The sequence below is a fragment of the Plectropomus leopardus genome, chromosome 1, assembly GCF_026936395.1.
Source record: "Plectropomus leopardus strain MGB_pleo_1.0 chromosome 1, ASM2693639v1, whole genome shotgun sequence".
Taxonomy (NCBI): Eukaryota; Metazoa; Chordata; class Actinopteri; order Perciformes; family Serranidae; genus Plectropomus; species Plectropomus leopardus.
Genome location: NC_142176.1, coordinates 39,218,552 through 39,238,609, shown reverse-complemented (window position 1 = coordinate 39,238,609; position 20,058 = coordinate 39,218,552). Strand labels below are relative to the sequence as shown.

At 39.1% G+C, this 20,058-nt stretch overlaps 1 protein-coding gene across 3 annotated transcripts in view; it reads left to right on the top strand.

Annotated features, from left to right (window-relative positions):
* dpy19l3 (dpy-19 like C-mannosyltransferase 3) overlaps positions 1 to 20,058 on the top strand; it is an 86,582-nt gene that overhangs the window by 55,577 nt on the left and 10,947 nt on the right. For all 3 annotated transcript variants that reach the window (XM_042484517.2, XM_088081023.1, XM_042484511.2), the window contains 2 exons: positions 11,227 to 11,359; positions 17,372 to 17,530. In XM_042484517.2, the coding sequence (XP_042340451.1) occupies positions 11,227 to 11,359; positions 17,372 to 17,530 (292 nt within the window). The remainder of the gene's footprint in view (positions 1 to 11,226; positions 11,360 to 17,371; positions 17,531 to 20,058) is intronic.

Below are 20,058 nucleotides of genomic sequence, written 5' to 3'. Positions count from 1 at the left end.
AAGTCTGGATTGTTTGCACCAGTGAAAACTGTTACATACTTGTTGTCTGTGCAGTTTGCTGTGTGAAATGAGTGAAGAATGATGTGTTTAACCTGCTTTGTGCAGCAGACATATGTGAATGTGTAGATTGCACAGGATTATATAATTTATGTTTAGTTTTGAATAGGAAGCCTTTTGTGAATGTTTGCCTTTATGCACTCAGAGTCCTCAGTCGTACACACAAAGCATTCATGTCCCACCCAAACACACTGAGTCTGGATCAGCTTACAGGGCTTTCAACAGCTTTTACAAATGGTTTGCTAATAGCCATTATTTTCAACCAAAGTAAAAATCTTAAACTTTTTTGGGGGGAAAAAAATCCTCTGTCACTGTTTCCATGTTTTCTTTCGTGTTATACTCGTCAGGATGTTTAGACAACATTTTGATGATTGGCCAAAACTCTCCATCAAAACAAAATGCTGATTCAAAAGCTTAAAAGGGCAAAATCAGAACCAGTTAAGATTTAAGTCTTTCCCATAGATGATCACTGTAGTTCACGTCCATACTGAATTAGTCATAATTGAAAGCTCATTATTTCCATCCCATCATCATCAGCATGATGACACTGAGTGGACCAGATGTGATTTTAAAGAAATGGCCAATTTCGGTCTAATCCTATTAGACAGATAGTGGAGCAGAAGGAGGGGGAGAGGGAGATGGATAGGAAGACAGAGGAGGAGAGGTTGGGATTTTGAATGTATTTGTGTGTGTGACACGGGTTCCCTTCCCTCCGGAGCTAATCCCATTAGGCTGTGAGGATTAGGGGCTGCCTAGAGTTACCTTGGTTGGGGCTGAGAGCAGGGCGGAGCGCTAAGCTTCTTGCTGCTGCGCTAATTACATTCCAGATGAAAGTGTTGAGATGGGGTGGGGGGGTTCATGTTACGCTGTATTCTCCAGCGGAGGCTATTTAGTTTTACATGGACACATGATGAGAGAGTCTCAGACTGTGGCATAATAAGGGGCAGAACAAAGATTGGTACATGCATATAGAAGAGAGTATATTTCTGGGCCGACTGGCGTATTTATGTAAAGCTGCAGGGGACTCATTGCGGTAATTCTAGCTGCAGGGGATGTGTTGCGTGTATGAATCACATACGACTAATAAATTTTGCAGAAAAGGATTGAAAGTGGAAATGAAACACTGAACAATGTGACTGGTTCATTCAATTTTTCTATCTAGGTGAGATATGATTATACAATCACACTTGATATTCTCCTAGATTTGCAAGAAGTCTCAATAGTATTTCACTTTCTTGCCAGTAGGGGGCAGACATATTTCAGCAAATTAGTTGGTGGCATTACAAAAAATGGTTGTTTACTGGGAATAGGGATGGATACTGAAACCATTACTAAAGACCAGAGCATTGATACGCTCTGATGTTTCTTGTTTATTTAGGTTACATAAAAGTTATCTTTTACAATTTTTATCTCACCACTTTGTTTCTAATTTGCAACAAGATTAAGACATTAGTCTGGATTGCATTTTCACTCTTCAATCCAGATGAGACCTCTGTGTGTCGGAGCCCGCAGCCTGCTGCATGTGCAAGGGGCGGGGCAGGGTCAGGTCTGCCACTATAGCCACTTTTACACAGAGATCGCTATAGGGCTGTAACAAAGACCCTCCTTTATACCACCCCTTCATTTTTACACAGCTGTTTACAGCACTGTTCCTACCTACGTTCCAGTCTCAGAGGCAAGACCGCTCTGCCCCCTTCCTTCCGCGATCGGACATTAATACAGAATGGTGAGGCGGTCTAACAGCATGATTGTCTTAAACAGGCAGTGTAAAAATGCAGTTTCTGTCACACTCACACACAGGAGCCCTGCTCTCAGTGACTCACTCCAAAGCCTTATACTTCACAAGAGTTGTCGCCGACACCACTCGTTGCCACAAGTATGAGAGCTCTTTCGCATGTAAGGGCGAAAACACAAGTAAACTTCGCAAATCATCTTGCAAAAGTGCATCACATGCAGGTGAGAGATGCACAAGTTTTAACCATCTAGCTAGTCGTTCACCAACCATTACCCCATCCACCTCAGCCCTGAGGTTGCCATTAGTTGAAACCTGAGGAAAAACAGTGGTAGAGGTGGCTGTAAATTCAAGAAAATGTTTTAAAATTACCATACCTTATTTTCATACCTATACCCTTATTTTCTTTTTAATTTGAAACTTCCATACAAACAAAAAACAACTGACTTTCATCAGATAACAAAACATTTTGACATTTCTGTCAAAATGGAGGCATGAAGTTTCCATAATTTGTGGGTTTCTGTATTTACATCTTAATTCTCCTTCATGTCAGCTCAAGTTAACCTGAGAGGCAGCTGGATTAACAAGAATCAAGAGAGCACAGGAGAATCCAGCTCTGATTTGCATCGTAGCCTGAATAGCTCTACAGTAGAAACAGTATTGCCAAATCTCTACCAGTGGACACATTTCTACTGTCCCATATATGCCGTCATATTGCCCAACCCTATGCAGGAGGATCTTTGTTTGTTTTATTTTACTTCTTTCGTAATGAGGTAGCAATGTCCTTTACAAGGATAAAATCTTTTGAGTTTTTTCCCCAATACTTATTCCTAAAAAGACAATCTGAAATTAGAATTAGGATTCTGTTTAGGAAAGGATAGAGTTATAAATTTAAAAGATGAATTTTGAGATTGAATAAGGGTTATACTAGAGGTAAGACTACAAGAGCTAATGATACATGTCCTAGCCTCATGAGAATAACAGAATATGTGTGAAACAGGTTGGTGAGGAGATTATCATAAGGCCCAGAGGAATCAATCATGAGCCTGGACTTCACAGGTTTGAAGAACTGAGGGTGGCTTAGGTTAACGCGATAACAAGCGGTAGAGGTTCATCTTTGCACAACCATAATTCAAAAGTTTCCACTTGATAACAGCAGCGGCTCGACGGCTCAGCTGTGGCCTGATACTCCTTTCTAAATGGACAGTCAATAAATCAATAGCAATGCCTGGTTGTTCCACTGCCTCCAACTCTGAGTTATAGTTGTGAGTGTGCAGTTTTTAAAGTCACCAATATCGCTTCTGTCTGGCCCATGAGCCCAGCTTCTCTGCTCATCTATATCTTCAACCTTTTTTTGCACACTTGTGTTGCAAAAGCAGCCTTGTGTCGATCAACAAAGAAAAAATGAAGAAGTGCTTATTAGCAGCAGCTTCACCACTCTTCTGTCAGACATATGAACTCGATGCTGGGCTTGCAAGTCTTACATGTGCAGCATGAAGAGGAGCTGCTTAACACTTTGAAACCAGAGCAAATTGGCTTGATATCTTTCAAAAGCATGAGAAGAAGGCAGTGAGCAAGGAAAGAAGAAATGACCCAAAAATTAACAAAAAATTGGTAAAAAGTATAAGAAAAATACCAGAAAAATAGCAACAACAAAAAAAGCCACACAAAAATACAACAAAGACATGACCTTGGAAAAAGTGCTTAAAAGTTATAAAAATTAAAAATTAAAAAAAATAAATGATAGCTATATTTTTCTCCTTAGTTTTTCTTTTTTTGCCTAGATATTTTTCCCTTTTTATAAATTATTTTCTAAATCTATGAAGTTCTTGCAAGTTGTGGAACATTTCTCATCAAATTGCTCAGGTTTCAGGTTTCAAAGGTTTAAATACTTGTGAGAGGTGTGAAAGCAGCACAAGAAAAGGGTTAAACTCAGGAACATGTTCAGTATAAACACACGCTTCTAAGACTGTCAGGGATCAGATAGCCACAGTCCACACTGCAGTGCACTGCAGGCTAGAACTGGACTCAGCAACAAAGCTTGTGACATTTCATAGTACAGATGAGAATCAGGAATGGGTTAAGTTGTATTTCGAATGTTGCTGCTGGAAAGATTTGTTTGATTTTGACCATATGAGCCAAAAATAGAAAACAAGTAGATCAATTTCTCTCCTCTTTTCTTGTTTTCTCCCCCCAAACGGCACTCATCATACATATTTCAGCAAATACAGAGGTCATCTGATAATATCAGTCCCTTGTGAATCTTTGAATCATTGAAGGATTCCTTGTTTTTCTCCTCCTGCTCCCCCCTCTCTTCTTCTGGGTCGAGATATACAGTCTGTGGTCGAGAATTATGAAGGCTGCGGTGAAAATTATTAATGAGAGCTTTGACAGCAGTTTTGCTGCAAATTCAGGAAGCTCATCTAGCTACTCAGCATGGAGAGCCATTCAGAGACGGAGCAGGCTGAAATGAAAGAGTCAGCATATTTGAGTGAAACACACTTTGTTTATCACACAAGTTCTCACGCTTAAGCACGAAAATAGGTCATTTGTCAGGGCCTTCTAGAAGACCTTTATGGCCATTACAAAAATGACTCTGCTGACATTTTCTGATAGCAATATGGAGTCCCAACATTGACAAAACGTAGCAAACAGTAATTAGACAAGTCCAAAATATGTATGAATACATCAGTGAGTAATATTGTTGGTTAAATAATTTAAATGGAGTGTTAACAAGAATACACATTACCCTTTATCTCCAATCACTTTGTTAAAAAAATATGAATTAAAACTAAATATATTGTACTGTTTTATTTATCTTTCACTTTTCCCCTCAACTTCTTAGTTTTCCATTATTTTGGCCTTGACACATATTAAATCTATGTTTATTCCTCATTGTAATGTATCCATGCATGTCCAGAGCAGTGATTGGTCTGGTTTTGCATGCCTAGTTGAGAGAACCATGTGGCTAATGAGCTTAAAGGAATACATCAACCAGCAAATGACCTTTTGTATATCAGCTGCTTTCCCTGTGTGATTGTGAATTTATGACGCAGCTTTATTGTTCTTGCATGCCTCAAATGAACAAAGAATACAAAAACTGAATTAGATTGGATTAGATCTTTATTTGTCCAGAATGTGGAAGATTGTCTTTGGCTTCACAAAAACATGATGACATGGATTACAAACAAAACAACATTTAAAAACAAAGAGATTAAGAGAGCGCTTAAAGAAAATAAAGACATCACCACCATTAGCATTGTTCATTAATAGAAAACATTATTTAAAAAAAAAAAAGAGAAAAAAGTTAAAAATGTTAACATTATCATTTCATGAACTGACATACAGGACAGTATTCAAAAATTAAAGTTTCATTCCATATAATTTCACCATTTGCGCACTTAAAACGAAACCCTCATTTAATCCAGTGGTATGTTTAATGCTTCCATATCGACAGTACTGAACTGAAAGTGAAACTTGATTTATGCTCTTTTCAAAGCCAGACTCCATTGATGAAAACAGTATTGTTACCTTGCTGAACACGCAAGCTACTGGTCTACTGCTGTCTCAATTGGTAGTTTGTTTGTGTTGTTGTTTAACTTTGTATGTAAAATGACTGTTTTTTTTCAGTGGAGTTTGGCTTTGAGGAGAGCTTCGATAGGTTTCACTTGTGGTTCAGTTCAGAAAGTTCCGAGCATACAACTGGATAAATGAGACTTGGATTACACTGCATGAGTTGTTTCAATTTGTAAACTGGAGTGTGTCTATGGAGCCACAACTGAAATCTGATGGATGGCCATCCAAGGTTCCTCCAAATTATGATTGGCTGTCTGCCCAGTCAGTTTGAACTTTTTGATGAATGAACTAAATTTTTGTTTATAGGTGCAATTCTGTCTTAAACCTGAGAGGCAGTAATGTTCCAGAATAATGTCTAGCCTGCTAAGAAGCCACAGAAGAGGAAGCTGTTTTGATTTGGAGTGAAAATGTGGAGGGATTTTTTATTTAACATATTTGGTGTCACACTGATGTGTTATGATTTTTTAGGTCTAGTAGATTAAAGTAGGTATGGGTAGTGGAGACAAAATTGGTAAGTTAATGCTATGCTGACAAGTGTGCCCGCAGCAGCGCTCATACTTAATGTCACCCCTGCAAAAGTCAGTGCCCCACTTAGGCCACCCTAGTAATAATAGTCTGGACATGACACTGTTTGTGAACAAATGTTCTGATACAGTTTTGCTGCAGCTAGACCCCTGTGGCTTCAATTTATCATGAATTTTCTCTGTTTTTGGATTCTTAGCTCACCGTGCAGGCATGTAACAGGGTGGATAATTGCTACACAAAATGTCATTTGGGGCTTGAGTATTACTTTAACTTGAAAACAACGGCAGCTAAACACGATAAGAACCAGCCTTTTCAGCTAACATTACCTATTGTTAATGCTGAAGCTATTTTTTCTTTATTGAAACCACAGCAGCCAGTGTAGGTAATGTTAATCTTGTATATATTGTATAAAGCTGTAGCAACACAGTAAACTTTTTGAACAGTAGCTTAAGCTTTTTAGCAAACTGTTTTGGGTTTTTTATAATATTCTGTCTCTGCCTTCTGCCATTACTGACAGAGAATACTCATTTTAAAAAATGCGTATTGTTACTGATCAGATTGACCAGTCCTGTCAGTGTTCTGCTGCCCGCTGTCTCGATACGTTAAGCTCCTAACTCACATTAGGTCCCCAGATAATTCTAGTGCATTCAAAATCAAGCTCATTACTCTCTCTGCAGCTCAGACTTGTTTTGTACATCTGTCTCGTGTCCATTTGTCTGTCCAGTTAAAACAAATTACCTTATCCATTCTTGGGAAACATGCCACTACTCATCTGAAAAAAAAATCTTTCTGTAAAAATCCATTTTTCGCCTCTCTCTGTGAAACTGTATCCTCACCATTTTTTAACACTGTCTGCTCGCTCTTTGTCTGCCTCGCTCTCTCGCTCTCTCGCTCCCTTAATTGTCTTCCTGTCGTCCCGCTCTTTGTCGTGTTTTAAATTGTCTGAATTAGCAGCATTTTGCCTAATCCTTAAATGGGGAAAGTGCGGCACTGTGTGTGTGTGTTTGTGTGTGTGTGTGTGTGTGTGTGTGTGTGTGTGTGTGTGTGTGTGTGTGTGTGACATTTTAACTCAGAGATAGTCAGAAGGGGAGAGAGAGAGAGATGTCCTTGATCGAACTACATACCCCTCAATCAGAAGTGAGCCTTCAGTAGAAAATCTATGGCCTGGCACATTTTTAATAACTCTTCCAGTTAGGGTTGGGCCAGTGTGAAAATTTTCAAACCAGTTTGATATTAAGCCAAACACCGGACTGGGCCAGTTTACCAGGTTTCCAGCTTGACTCAGCAGGGGCGGCTGTGGCTCACAGGTAGAGCGGGTCATCCTCTAATCAAAAGGTCAGCGGTTAGGTATCCTCCAGGCAACATGTCGAAGTATCCTTGGGCAAGATACTCAACCTCAAGTTGCTCCCGATGCTATGAGTGCGTGTGAATGGTTACTGAGTAGCAGGTGGTACCATGTATGGTAGCCTCAGTCACCAATATGTGAATGTAAGTGTGAATGGGTGAATGTGACATGTAGTGTGAAGGTGCTTTGAGTGGTCAAAAAGACAGAAAAATGCTATACAAGTGCAGTCCATTTACCTTTTAGCAGCCGCTTTTCAGAGGACGTCTGACTATTGTACAGCATCGTGTAACACCAAAGCTCTCTCACTCTGCACTGAACCCATTAAAAATACAATCTTACGAGATGTAAACACACCACATAGCTATCAGCTGTGCGCTTCAGATCAGGCTGGAGACATAACCACTAAAGAGATGAGTGGATAGCCGACTTGCTATCTTCCTACATTTGTAATGTTACTTTTTCTATTAGAAAACACATGTTTAATATTGTGATATTGATTGCAAATTACATACAAGATAGCAATCAGTGAGTAACGTATTTTTAGCGATGGTCACTTACCTCAGCAGAAACTTTCAGCTTCCCGGAGATCTCCCTCCATCTCTTAACCCATTTGAACTTCATGAGTCAGCAGAGCTCCTTGACAACACCTTGTTAGACAGCTAACAAAGTTGTAAATTGGGCATAACATAGTCATTTTGTGACTACAGGTTTATCAGTTTTGATGGCAAATGCTGGCTTGCTCTTAAACATCTCAACTCTTTAAGACCACCCTTTCAAACATTTAAAAACCATTGACCGTGACATTTTAAAAGATTTTTTTTGTATTTTAATTGTATTATTTATTAGGGGTAGGGGGGGTTGACACAGCATAGTATCATGATATTTTGTGGTGCAGTATTGTATCAACACAAGAATGTGAAGTATTAAAGAATGTTTAGGTATAAATTATTTATATTGGAAACAGAAATTAATTTTTTTGTAGTCCACAAGAGTAATAAAATCCATTGCTTTTCAGTCCACAAGATATATTTGCCGCAAAAAAAAAGAAAAATAAATTGGCCCGTTTAGTTGGCACCTTGGCAACTTTAGTGCATTTATGAACAAACAGGGTTCTTACGGTCATGGAAATGTTATTTTGTTATGTTATGTTATCAAAGTTATGGAAAAGTAATAGAAAAGTAACATTACTGCAAATATATTTTCTGTAGCATTCAACATAATGTAGCTCAAATATGCATCAGTGGTTTCTTTACTTTCTCTCCACATTGCGTCTCTCCCTGCATGTGTGCCAGCTAGCTGGAATCATGTTTCAATAGAGTTTGAATCTGATATAATTCAAGCCATGCAAGTAGGGGAAAAAAGTATTATAGGTCATTGAAAAATCATGGAAAAGTTTTGAACTATCCATCAAAATGTGTGGAAACCCTGAACATATAAGGCTATTATGTTAATCACATTGTCATATACAAATGCAATTTTAGTTGGATTTAGCCTGTGATGTAAGCTACTTTTTCAAATTGCCAAAATGTGTCATAATGATAGATGCCAGTTCAGTCGGTTTGCATAAAATCAAACTGGTTAAGCTCTTGCACCTGACTGGACTGGCAAAACTGGAAATGGACCAAACCAAAAAAGTCTTGACAGTTAGTCTTACAGATTGTGAACTTTCCATCTAACTAGTGAATATATGTACATGGGTCTAATTGCATGCTTTATCAAAGTAGAGCTTTTTAATGTGGTATCTATTTCATCTGTTTGACATGTTTGCTAAAAAGGGAGATCATATCTACTGAACCTATATTCATATGTATTATTTTTTTGGAATTTAGCTATTTTAAACATTCCAGTCCAGTCTTGATTATGTGGAGCACTGCTGTCTCAGTGCCAGCACTGCTGGCAACAGCAAAAGCTACAGACATTCACTCAATACTCAGTTAATGTCATTATTTCATTTGTATAATGTCAGTCGTATAAGTTGATGAATGTAACTAAACTTGGAGGTAATGGAAGTGACTGTCTGGGATGCATTGAGTGATTAAATTCACACAATCAAAGACAGATGACAGGCAGAAATGGAAATGATCCACTTCTACTACAGGTCAGAGGGCCAAAACATCAACCCACACATCCACCAGAGAGTACAGAGTGCATATGTGCACATCCACTCGAGCAAATGCTTTTATCTCTTACATATGGCTTGTGGCTAGTCATTACTGTGCCACACACACACACACACACACACACACACACACAGCATACAGTAGGATATATGCAGCAGCCTGTGCTTAGGATTTCTGTATAGCTGGACTTTAATATCTATAATGATGTGTTTGCATGTATGAGCTCTGCTTATTATTGGGTCTGAGGCTCCCTCTTCTCCACTCTCTGTAAATTTGAGTGTTTACATATGTAAAAAAAAAAAAAATTCTGTGTAATGGTTTACTGGATGTGATGCTGGATGTATATTATTGCATGACCTCTGTTGGTAGAATGATTTGAATCTGAAATTTGTCGCTCGTGACTACACTCACTGTAACTAAGGGTGCTCTGATCAGAATTCTGGGTGCTGATCAGTGATTGCTGGAGTTTGCTGGAGATTGCAGTATTGGCCAGTTCCAATCACAGATAACAAGGTCTATTTAAATCATTTCACAGGCTTTGTGCAGTCATAGAAAACCTGGAAAAGTTATGGAATTTGATAATAGCAAATTCCAGGCCTGGAAAAGTTTTGGAAAACAAAATATACCATCAGAGTTTTTGAGTGGTCACGGAATTTTGTTTCACAAATCTGTATAAGAACACATGACGTGTTCAAGGACAATTTAAAAATCCAACAATTTAATTTCTGTTCTTACAGTTTCTGGCTGTGATAATGGTGCTATTTTGAGTGATTTTTAAAGAAAACATACCTTCCAAACCTGCGGGCCTGCTGGTTCACAAGGCAATCAAGCCTCGTCATGATGGAGAGAAAGTTGACAACAAGGTGTGTAGATTATCTTGAGTAACCAGGTTAAGATTTCTGTTTCTTGCTTGCCTCACAAAGAGCATATCTTGTTTTTATGTCAATTTCTTCATTAGTAAAACAGGGGTGAGGTATGTGTCATTGCTGCTTTTACAGACAGCTAAAATCAGTCTTGTAAAACCACACAGGACTGATGTCTCCAATCAGCTGTTTGATTAAAACGAAGAAAAAGGTCAGCCAGTCTTCCTGTCACATAATAGTTACACCTGAGGGTCAGAGTGTTCAGTATTCTTGATTATTTCGACCAGCGTTGTCAATCGTAGCTCTGTTCTCTCTGCAGGCACAAGTTTACATTAAACATGACCCCAAGGTTAACATTACAAGTAAAAGTTGCGTGTGTGTACGTGTGTTTTCCTAATAGAGGCCAATTAAAGTCAAGGTTGGTTACCACAAACGGATTAAGTTGCAAACACATACACGGCAAGTTGTCATAAAGCTTGTTAACATGCCAAATGCTCGCATGGTTTGCCCTCATACCCGCAGTCTTTTCTACAGTAACTGTACAGCTTTCGTCATCTCTTTGTGATTTAATTTGTCTGTACAAAGAATGTTTTTGTACTTGGTCCTGGTGGAGATAGCTGCTGTCCTTGAAGCCACATCTCTGAAAGAAACTTTTAAATGCCATCAATATGTCCCAATTATTGCAGCAAATGCAGAAAACAAAAGAATGCAGACTGAATAATAAAGCCAGAAAAAAACTAAAGCAAAATTCAATCAAACTTTTCTAATGACTGCATGCACCTGTGAATACCCTCCAAACCTTTTCATCTTCTTCAAACCTCAAACCATCGTTTTGGGGTAGATTTTTTTTGTCCATTTCCCTCTTCTCTCTCTCTTGTTTTAACCTCACTCACAAAGCTCTAAAACACACTGTTCATCAAAAGACTTGTTATGGTTTATATTATCTATGTATTTACAGCAGTGAATGATGTGTCCTTCTGTCTCCCTTCTCTCTCTGTTGCTCCACAGCACAAAGACCCCTAAGCGGGCCGTATTTGCAGGCAGCATGCAGCTGCTGGCTGGCATCAAGCTGTGCACAGGCAGAGTCCTCACCAACCACCCCCATTATGAAGATAAAGAGCTGCGGGAGAGGACCAAACAGGTACTGTAGGCTGCACCATACTGTCAGACATACACAGGGGTGTGGAAACAACCAGAGGGACTGTGAGATAACACAAACACAATAAATAGAAAATTTCAACTCCGAAGTAAATACTAGATGATAATTACTGTGTCAGCTATACAAGTGAGTCATGTTGATTTGAATGCCATTTCAAGCTTAAAGGGAATCATAGTCATAGCTTCAATTAGGGGCATGGGGGTTAGTAGTAGTGGTGTGGTTAGTGTGTAGGGTTGTAGAGTGTGCGTTGTTGTGGGAGGTAATTGTTCTTGTCCTAACTGAGGGAATGTGTAAATTTAGTGTTCAGAAGGAACTGCTGGAGAATAAATGTGTCAGATGGGTTATTTGGGCATAATGTGCATTTTTCTAATTCTATGTATTCCATAAACCATCCTTTGTATTTGGTAATATGAATATTATGTTGGATTTTAATAGTGATTTGCATAAGATTTGGATATCAGTATTAATTCCATGTAAAGAGTATTCAGCACCAAACATCCTACATTTGAACGTTTTTTTAAAAAATCCTATTTTTGTGTAGAGCTGCGTGCAGGTAGGAGTGGACAAAATATCAAATATACTCCTAGTATCTCAGTTTGTTCCACCTCCGATATATAAAATGGCTATATGGAAGAACATTGAGTATAAGTAAAAATTGTCATGTTCCTTATAAATAACCGGCGTTTCGGTTCTCTCGCTCACTCCTGCAGCTCTTGGCCTCTCACAGACACACACATACAAAGCAGGGCCTTTGCAGAGCTCCAGACGGTAACTATTTCATTGCTTTTTGCGACTATGAGATATGCAGATACTGTTAATATATGAACTGGGGCGCTGATAGTTTGTTTCCTGCTTACAGTGAATTAATCATCAAGTTTAATGGCCCTGCGTTAACAGTCTAACTTAATTTGTGGTAGTGGCGGTAGTGTGAGCAGGGGAGGTGTGTGTTTGCAGAGCTTCGATTGCGACTATTTAGTCACATTTTGCAACCATGGAGCAGGTGCGATTTGGAAATATTTGGAGATACTTGCAGTATCAGTTTAACTTTGTAGTTATGCTAAAATCCAGCTGTTGACAGGAAGTTCCAAGTGCACAGCAAAAACATCAACATTTCTGGCCCAAGATGAGTCTGGTCCTTCAAAATAAAAGCACCGTAGGTCCCACTTTAATTTATTTAATTATAACAATACTTTTTAAAATTTCATCATAAAAGTACTTTATTTAACTCTCTTATAACGGTATTTTATTAAATGTTATTAGTGTATTGAACTTTATTATATGGCAGTAGCTACTTTATTTAACTTTATTGTAACTGCAGTTCATTCAATCATTTTGTATTTTAGTAGTTAACATTAGTTTAGAGGACATTTAAAGATATCGAGATATATAATGTGTATCCGACATAGCCTTACAATATCGCAACATTTTAAAGTCATATTGCCCACCCCTACGTACAGGGTATTGCTTCCCTCAGCCCCCTTCTTTGATATCATGAGGTTAATTTTGGTTTAAATATTTATTTTCTGTCATAAATTGAACATGACAAATATATTGTAGAACAGGCATCACCAACTGCCAGACCTATTCAACTAAAATTCCAGTTACTAAAATTTTCTCCCAGCAAGGTCCGATACCTAAAATCATTATCACAATTGAACATTTTACTTCAATCACCATATATAAACGATTATTTGGCTTTTTCCTTTTTTTCTGTTGTTTGTTTTTAGCCCTCATAGTTCACTGACAGTTTCATTTGACCATGGTGTGTTGGAGTGTAATAGACATGTAATTTATTATTTTTAAACTTTAAGCGTTATATAAAAATGAAAAGCTCCATTTTAAACAAACTTCAGGTACATTGAATTACATTGTGCTGATAATAGGCCAACTTCTCCTGACTGCAGGACTCTGACTTGAACCTCTGTGAATCCTCTGTGAAATGTCTGTGTTATTAATCATTTTACTCAGGAAAAAAAAACAAATTTTGAGTAGGCCTACTTCTCCTATAGCTGCCAACAGCCTGCCAACATTCCCAGTTAGAGAAAGGGTGAAAATAAGGTCATGTGCTTGTGGCCCCAGGCCCCCAAAACATTACATCTGCCCCTGGTAATAATAATGAGAGCTTAGCACGTGCGGCTGGATGAGACACGGAGTGATGCGTCCTGGTGTTTTTAAATAATTCCATCCAAAGTCGAATTAAACCTGAAACTAACACAAAGTAGTCTGTAGATGACACTTTCCACCTCCACCTCTGCAAATCTGGCTGTTTCAGACACTTTGGTGCTGTGAGGAGAAGCTCTGGCCTGTTTTTCTGTCTCACTGCGCTGCTGTCGGACCATCAGCCGTTTTATCCGCAATAATGAAACGCTGTGGAAGCACATTCGATTTGGTTGTCAGACACTCAGCTGTTCTAGAGTCAAAGCCGTTCACTGCATTTGGTTCGTTGTGGCTCTATTCTTAATATCATTGGCTGTTCGTTTGTCTGTCAAAACATGGCTGGAATGCGTCCTATCCACATTCTATCGACTACGTCTCATATTTCAATCGAGAAAAAAGTTATTTCATGATTGACATCGTTATTATTTTATTGCCCAGCCCTAATGAGACTGTTTTTTTTTATTTGGCTTTTTTTTTGACAGGATAGGGTAGTGTAAAAAGGGAAAAGAGAGGGATTAAGATTGAACCCACAGCCACTTTCCTAGTGTATGGGGCTCCTGCTTGACCTGGTGAACTATTGGGCACCCCTCCTAATGGGTTTAATGACAGAGCGCAGCCATTACCGTGTTAGTGTGTGACACAAAATCACACTTAATGAACTGAAAGAGAACCTTTTCATACAGTCTAAAGCAGCCATAGACAGTACGTATTCATTCAATAATAGATAAACCACATTAAATGTTCATTTTTGACACTGATATAAACACAACTAACTGTTTGTGACTCTCCTCCTGCCTGTGCATCATGTCCTCACAGACAGGCAAAGTGAGTTTTGAAGTCAGTGATACAAAAAACGTGATGCTTTGCATTTTAGAGCTGAAAAATGGCTCTCACTCGCCATTCATTAACAATGTGACCATGCTGGAGTAGGAGAAGAGTATGGTAGGGATTTAGGGGGTGTTTTGACCACCAGAATAGGGTTTCTATCTTTTGGCTGCAATGTTGTGTCGTCAAGCATTCAGCGGACAAGTCTCTTTCCTGATGACTGATGTGTGACAGCTCTGACTGCCAAGGTTGCCATGATTTCCACTAGTTTTCCTCCAGACCCCCTCCTTTCTGCTCCTGTCTCTATATTCATGGTGTCAGTGGAACTTGGAGAAAACCACGACTTTTCACTCAAGGTAAAACACTCTCAGCTCAAGCACATGCGCTTTACCTCCACCTGACTGTGAAGTGCTCAGAGTAAGGATGCCACTGTGTGGAAATTTTTCCACCAGTTGAAGTCGCGCCAACACAGGTGTTACTGATAAAACTTAACTTTTTACAAGAAAAGATATTCGTGTATGTGACTTAATATTTGTAGAGCCTTTACTTCAATCTTTAATGTTGATCTTTAGATCTTCCTTTACTTTGGACAAAACATAATGCTAAAGTTATTGGGTGGAGCCTCCATCTTCCTCTTCATCTCCCTCCTCTCGCATTGGGTGCACTCTCTCCTCGAATATGACCACTTCATATTTTGTCATCCTCTTGGACGCTGCAACATTCAGGTCGTAGCCACCCTGATAGTGTGGGTCAATGAATGTCGCCTTGCGCCTAAGGTCCCGCTGCTGCTACTCAGAGGAGACACCTTCAGTTAATAATTGTAGCATCCATCCTCTGAGTAAGTATTGATAGCACGCTTTAGTAGGTTTCTGATTTGATGAGGGCAGTGATTTGGGGAAAAGAACGAAATGGGTTTGATGTTTTTTTTCAAAGCAAAATGGTGGTTGGCAGGTAAAGAAGTGTAATTGAACAAGAACATTTTCATTCCTTAGTTTATGAAAAAACTGTTTTTTTTTATTCATGTCATTGTTTATCATTCAAATTTGCAATGACGTGAGACTGCAAACTGAAAAATCTGTAAAAAATACTTTGTGAACTTTGTGACATGTAAGTTACATCAAACTGATGTAACATACAAACTGATAACGCACTGAAACTTGTGGTAACTACAAGAGTGTTAAAGTGTAGATACAGATCATTTGATGCTTCTTTTCTTTGTTGCCATTTCTTGTAGTTACATAAAACCATAAGCTATTGTTTCTGTCTCTGGAATCAAAGCCTTTTCCCAGAATTTGAGTTTTAATGGCAGAGGATCAGTATTATATGACTGCATCCCCTCATTCATCCGTCTCACTCAGTGCCAGTGTCGTGCATGAGAGACAAGGGACTTGTCTGCAGATGGGGGCCAGTGACCTGCAGTGACTGTGTGAATGAATATGGCGATCAGAAGAAGTACTTAGAACAATGTGCATCCATTAAGTCGGACTGAATAGTTAGGTGGGGAAAATGGAGCCTTAAAATGCTGTGCTCCAGTAAGGAGAAATAAATGGTGAGTGCTTCTTAGTAATGTACGTGAGACATGCTGCACAAGAGCTTTGTTTTTGCAAAGGGCTTTCATTAATGGAAAAATACACTCTCTAAATCAAACCGAGTAAATGATCAGTTGATTCTGTTTATTTTACTTATGCTGTTGTTTTTTAATATACTGCATCCAAACTGTTTTCAAATTTTTTTGTGAATTCTCTTCACATCCAAGATTGACTGGATTGTAGGAATTAAAAATATGAAACTTGACATCCAAAAAGTCTGATCACAAAACACACAGCCACACACTGCTGATGAAAAAGATGAAAAAGTAAATTAGCTTCACTGTTATTCATTTGTGTCTGTGTCTGTTTTCTCCACAATGAGCAGGATGTAATGTGTGGGTCATCTCTTGGGTAGATGAGCTTATATTTTGCCTCCCAGTGGGAAGTCAGGCGAGCTCAGCCTCTGGCCAGGCCTGAGCTTAGCATGGAGCTCATTAATGATCCACGACACTGGTGCAGACCTTCTGGGCTCTGTGTGTGTGTGTGTGTGTGTGTGTGTGTGTGTGTGTGTGTGTGTGTGTGTGTGTGTGTGTGTGTGTGTGTGTGTGTGTGTGTGTGTGGGTGTGTGTGTGTGTGTGTGTGTGCGCGCACGCGCAGGAAACTGTAAAATGCATTTTTAAACATTTGTTAGAACCTTAATGATGTTTCACAAAGTTATTCATTAGTGGACAAAGACCACTGTTTTTTTTTTCATTGTCTGTTTTCTGAATTAATTCACACACCCAGCAGTTATACATTCCGAATTGGGAAGCAGTTGCTGAAAATTAGTTGACATGCCCAATACATTATTTATGTACACTTTATTGGGAGGATTTTTGAGGGCACTATATAGCGCATAAATGTCACACTCAGAATGTGGACATTCAAATAAAATGCTGAGGGTAAATCTAGCGCATTATGTAGGGAAAAGGGAGTCATTTCAGTCACAGCCATGGTCTGAATTTGGTGTAGAAACTTGCACGTTGGTTTGTCACTTCGATTTTCCACGCCTCATTTAAACCAAAGCCCATTGAAACACTTCTGGCTTGTTTTGTCCCTGATAAACAATACAGTTCTTATGGGTCGTCTATTTAAATGTGTTGTTGTGTGAAATTATTATTTATTATAATTTGTTATGCTACAAAAAAAGATGAACCATGACAGATTTAAGAAAGTTGAACTCCGTTTTGTTTTAACACTTTTGTTTTGGTTCTCCCTCCGATTTGTTTTCAGCAACATTCTATAATTGAATCTAAACCAACGTTCATCAAAAATGTAATTCAGAAAATAAATTTGTCTGGTAATTGAGTTCCAGGAGAGAAGTTTTCTCCTTCCAACAATATTGGTGTTAAATTATAGAGCTAGATGATCTTTAGGGAGAAAAGCAATCAAAACTCCACACAAACATAAATAAACCCAATTTTATTGTGTGTGTGTTTTGCAGGTGTATCAGGTGTATGCTCGCCAGTCCCCGGAGGACGTCCATGACATCCTGAGGGCCATCGGGGCCGACTATGTGGTACTGGAAAACAGCATCTGTTACGAGCGGAGGCACCGGCGGGGCTGCAGACTGAGGGACCTGCTCGACCTGGCCAACGGACATGTTAGTGGCATTTGTTTATCGTGACTGTGTGTGTGTGTGTGTGTGTGTGTGTGTGTGTGTGTGTGTGTGTGTGTGTGTGTGTGTGTGTGTGTGTGTGTGTGTGTGTGGCTGCATGTGCTGTACCCTCTGCCAACTTCTGTGACTAGGTGAAAGCTCTCAGCCTCCACAGAGATCAATAGTCTCACTTCTCATCCCCGAGTCACTGTCTCTCACTTTCTCACCGTCGCTTGCTCTTTCATTCGCCATTCCCTCGCCACCTCCCCACCTTCTCCCCAACCACCACCTCCTCCCTCCATCTTGCCTTATTTTGATGTTAGATGCGGCACACTGGCTATTTGGATTACCAGAGGCGAGACAAGCCTCAGTCTGGCTGTCTGGCTCAGTGTGGTGTAAGACACATGAAACACAGAGCCGGTGTGTGTCTGTGTTTGTGACAGCGTAAATGTCACACAGCATACACAACACATCTGACATGTAGACAGCTTTATTGAAGAAACGCTGTGCTTACATCTGTTTGTTCTTCCCTTTCTCCCTTACCTTCCTTTGTTTTTTTCTTTCTTACTTTCTTGTCTTTCATTTTCTTTTCCATCGTTTTTTTTCTTTTTTCTTCTTTTAATTCTATGTCAATATCTATATCTCTCTATATATACTGTATGTGCTCTTCCTTTCTTTGTTTCTTTCTTGCTTTCTTCTCCTCTTTAAATTACCTTTTCCATCTTATCTCTGACTGAAGTGGATATGAGACTTGAAACGGAATCTGAATTCTACTCTACATTCTCGTGCTGTGTCTATTTCTTCAAACAGCAGGTGGTCCTAATGATTTACATGAATGAATATCAAAAAAGACAAAACAAAAACTTGCAAACTATGGCTTTTAAAGCCCTGAAAACCTGGGACTGTGTTCAGAAACATTGTGAGAATACTCCTAGCTAGCTCCTAACTTTGCCTAAAAGAATTCTAACAAGGAGTCCTAGCTGAGGAATGATTTAGGAAAATTCTGAGTAACTCTGAGCTAGGAATGGACAGAAACTTTTACCTTAACCCTTATTTCCACTGGACAAAAAACCTGCCAGCACCCACTAATATGCAGCTTTTTAATGTAGAAAGTGTACAGTCTGCATTTACTCCCGTGTCAAATGAAGCAGCAGTAGTCTGCAGTGGTATTTATCGCCTCCGGCTCCAATTGACATTGATGGGAACACAACACTTGGGGTAGACAGGCTAATTTCAGCTCTTAACAGGCGAGATTCAGTGACGCTCCACAACTAATTACTCTTTGTCTCCTCCGAAGCAACATTGACCCACATTTTTCTTGAAAGATAGACTGAATAAGAAAAAAAATATATAAAGAGAAGTAACCAATGTACATTTTTTACAGACCTCTGTCCATGCTGCTTTCTCCCTTTTTCCTGTGCTCCAGTCTGTCCGTGATCTTGAACAGACACACCAAAAAATCTCACACGCATACAAAGAGCACACTTGTCTGCTGCAGAGCCATGTACACAGTTTTGCTTTACTGGCAATATGAAAGCAGTCTATTAGTGGGTTTACCCATGCACAAGCTAATTTTAGTGGAAAAAGGGTATTAGTGAGGAGGTTTGATTGACCCTGTTGCCATAAGTGATGCCTTCTTTTAAAAGGTGTGATTGGTTGATCCAAAAGAAAGAAAGAAAGAAAAAGAAATTTGCGCTTAATGGGGCATTGAATTTAATGCCGCAAACATCTGTTAAATAAATGGTTAGGCCATACTTAGCCAACAAAAGGTTTGAAAACAGACTACTACTACTACTACTGCTACTTGTGAAATAGTCCATTCACATGCTGATAGTTACTATATATTTAGGGCCTGAGCACCTAGCAGTTGGAATTATTATTTTTATGCTAAATGTATCGCATTTATGGAGGTCAAAACATGCTCAAAAGTTTATAAAAACTTGGTACACATCTCCATCCTGGTGAAAAATTTCATATTTTGGTGGTTTTGCAAACAGGTGTGGCAAAATGACTCCACAGTGCCCCCTAACTTGTAGCCCCAATGACCAGTTTCACCTACAAATACGAAAATCTGTACAATTAGGTATCATGTCCAGACGTACAAAAAAGCCTCTTGGACCCACCCCCCAAACCCAACAGGAAGTAGGCCATTTTTAATGTTGTGCTCACTTTTGGCGCTTTCCACCTTTTGTACTCTTGCGAACTTGTCCTACAGGATTAATCCAATCGACTTCAAATTTGGTGTGTACAAACTTAAGCCCTTAGTGATGAAAACTTATCGAAGGTCTGTGCAAACTTTTACAGTTTTCCTGTGGCGCAGTATAGAATTTTGATGTTTCACCATAAAACAGGAAATTGCCTGAAACTTCATAGGTTGAGGGTCCGTCCTGAACACATCTGTATGACAATATCCACTATCTGTAATTGCGCCAGCTACTGGCAAAAGGAAGTAAGCCTTGCAAGACAGTTATGTTTTAATTTACATAAAATTTTCATGGTTTGGTCTACAAATGATGTACACCAAGATGACGTGG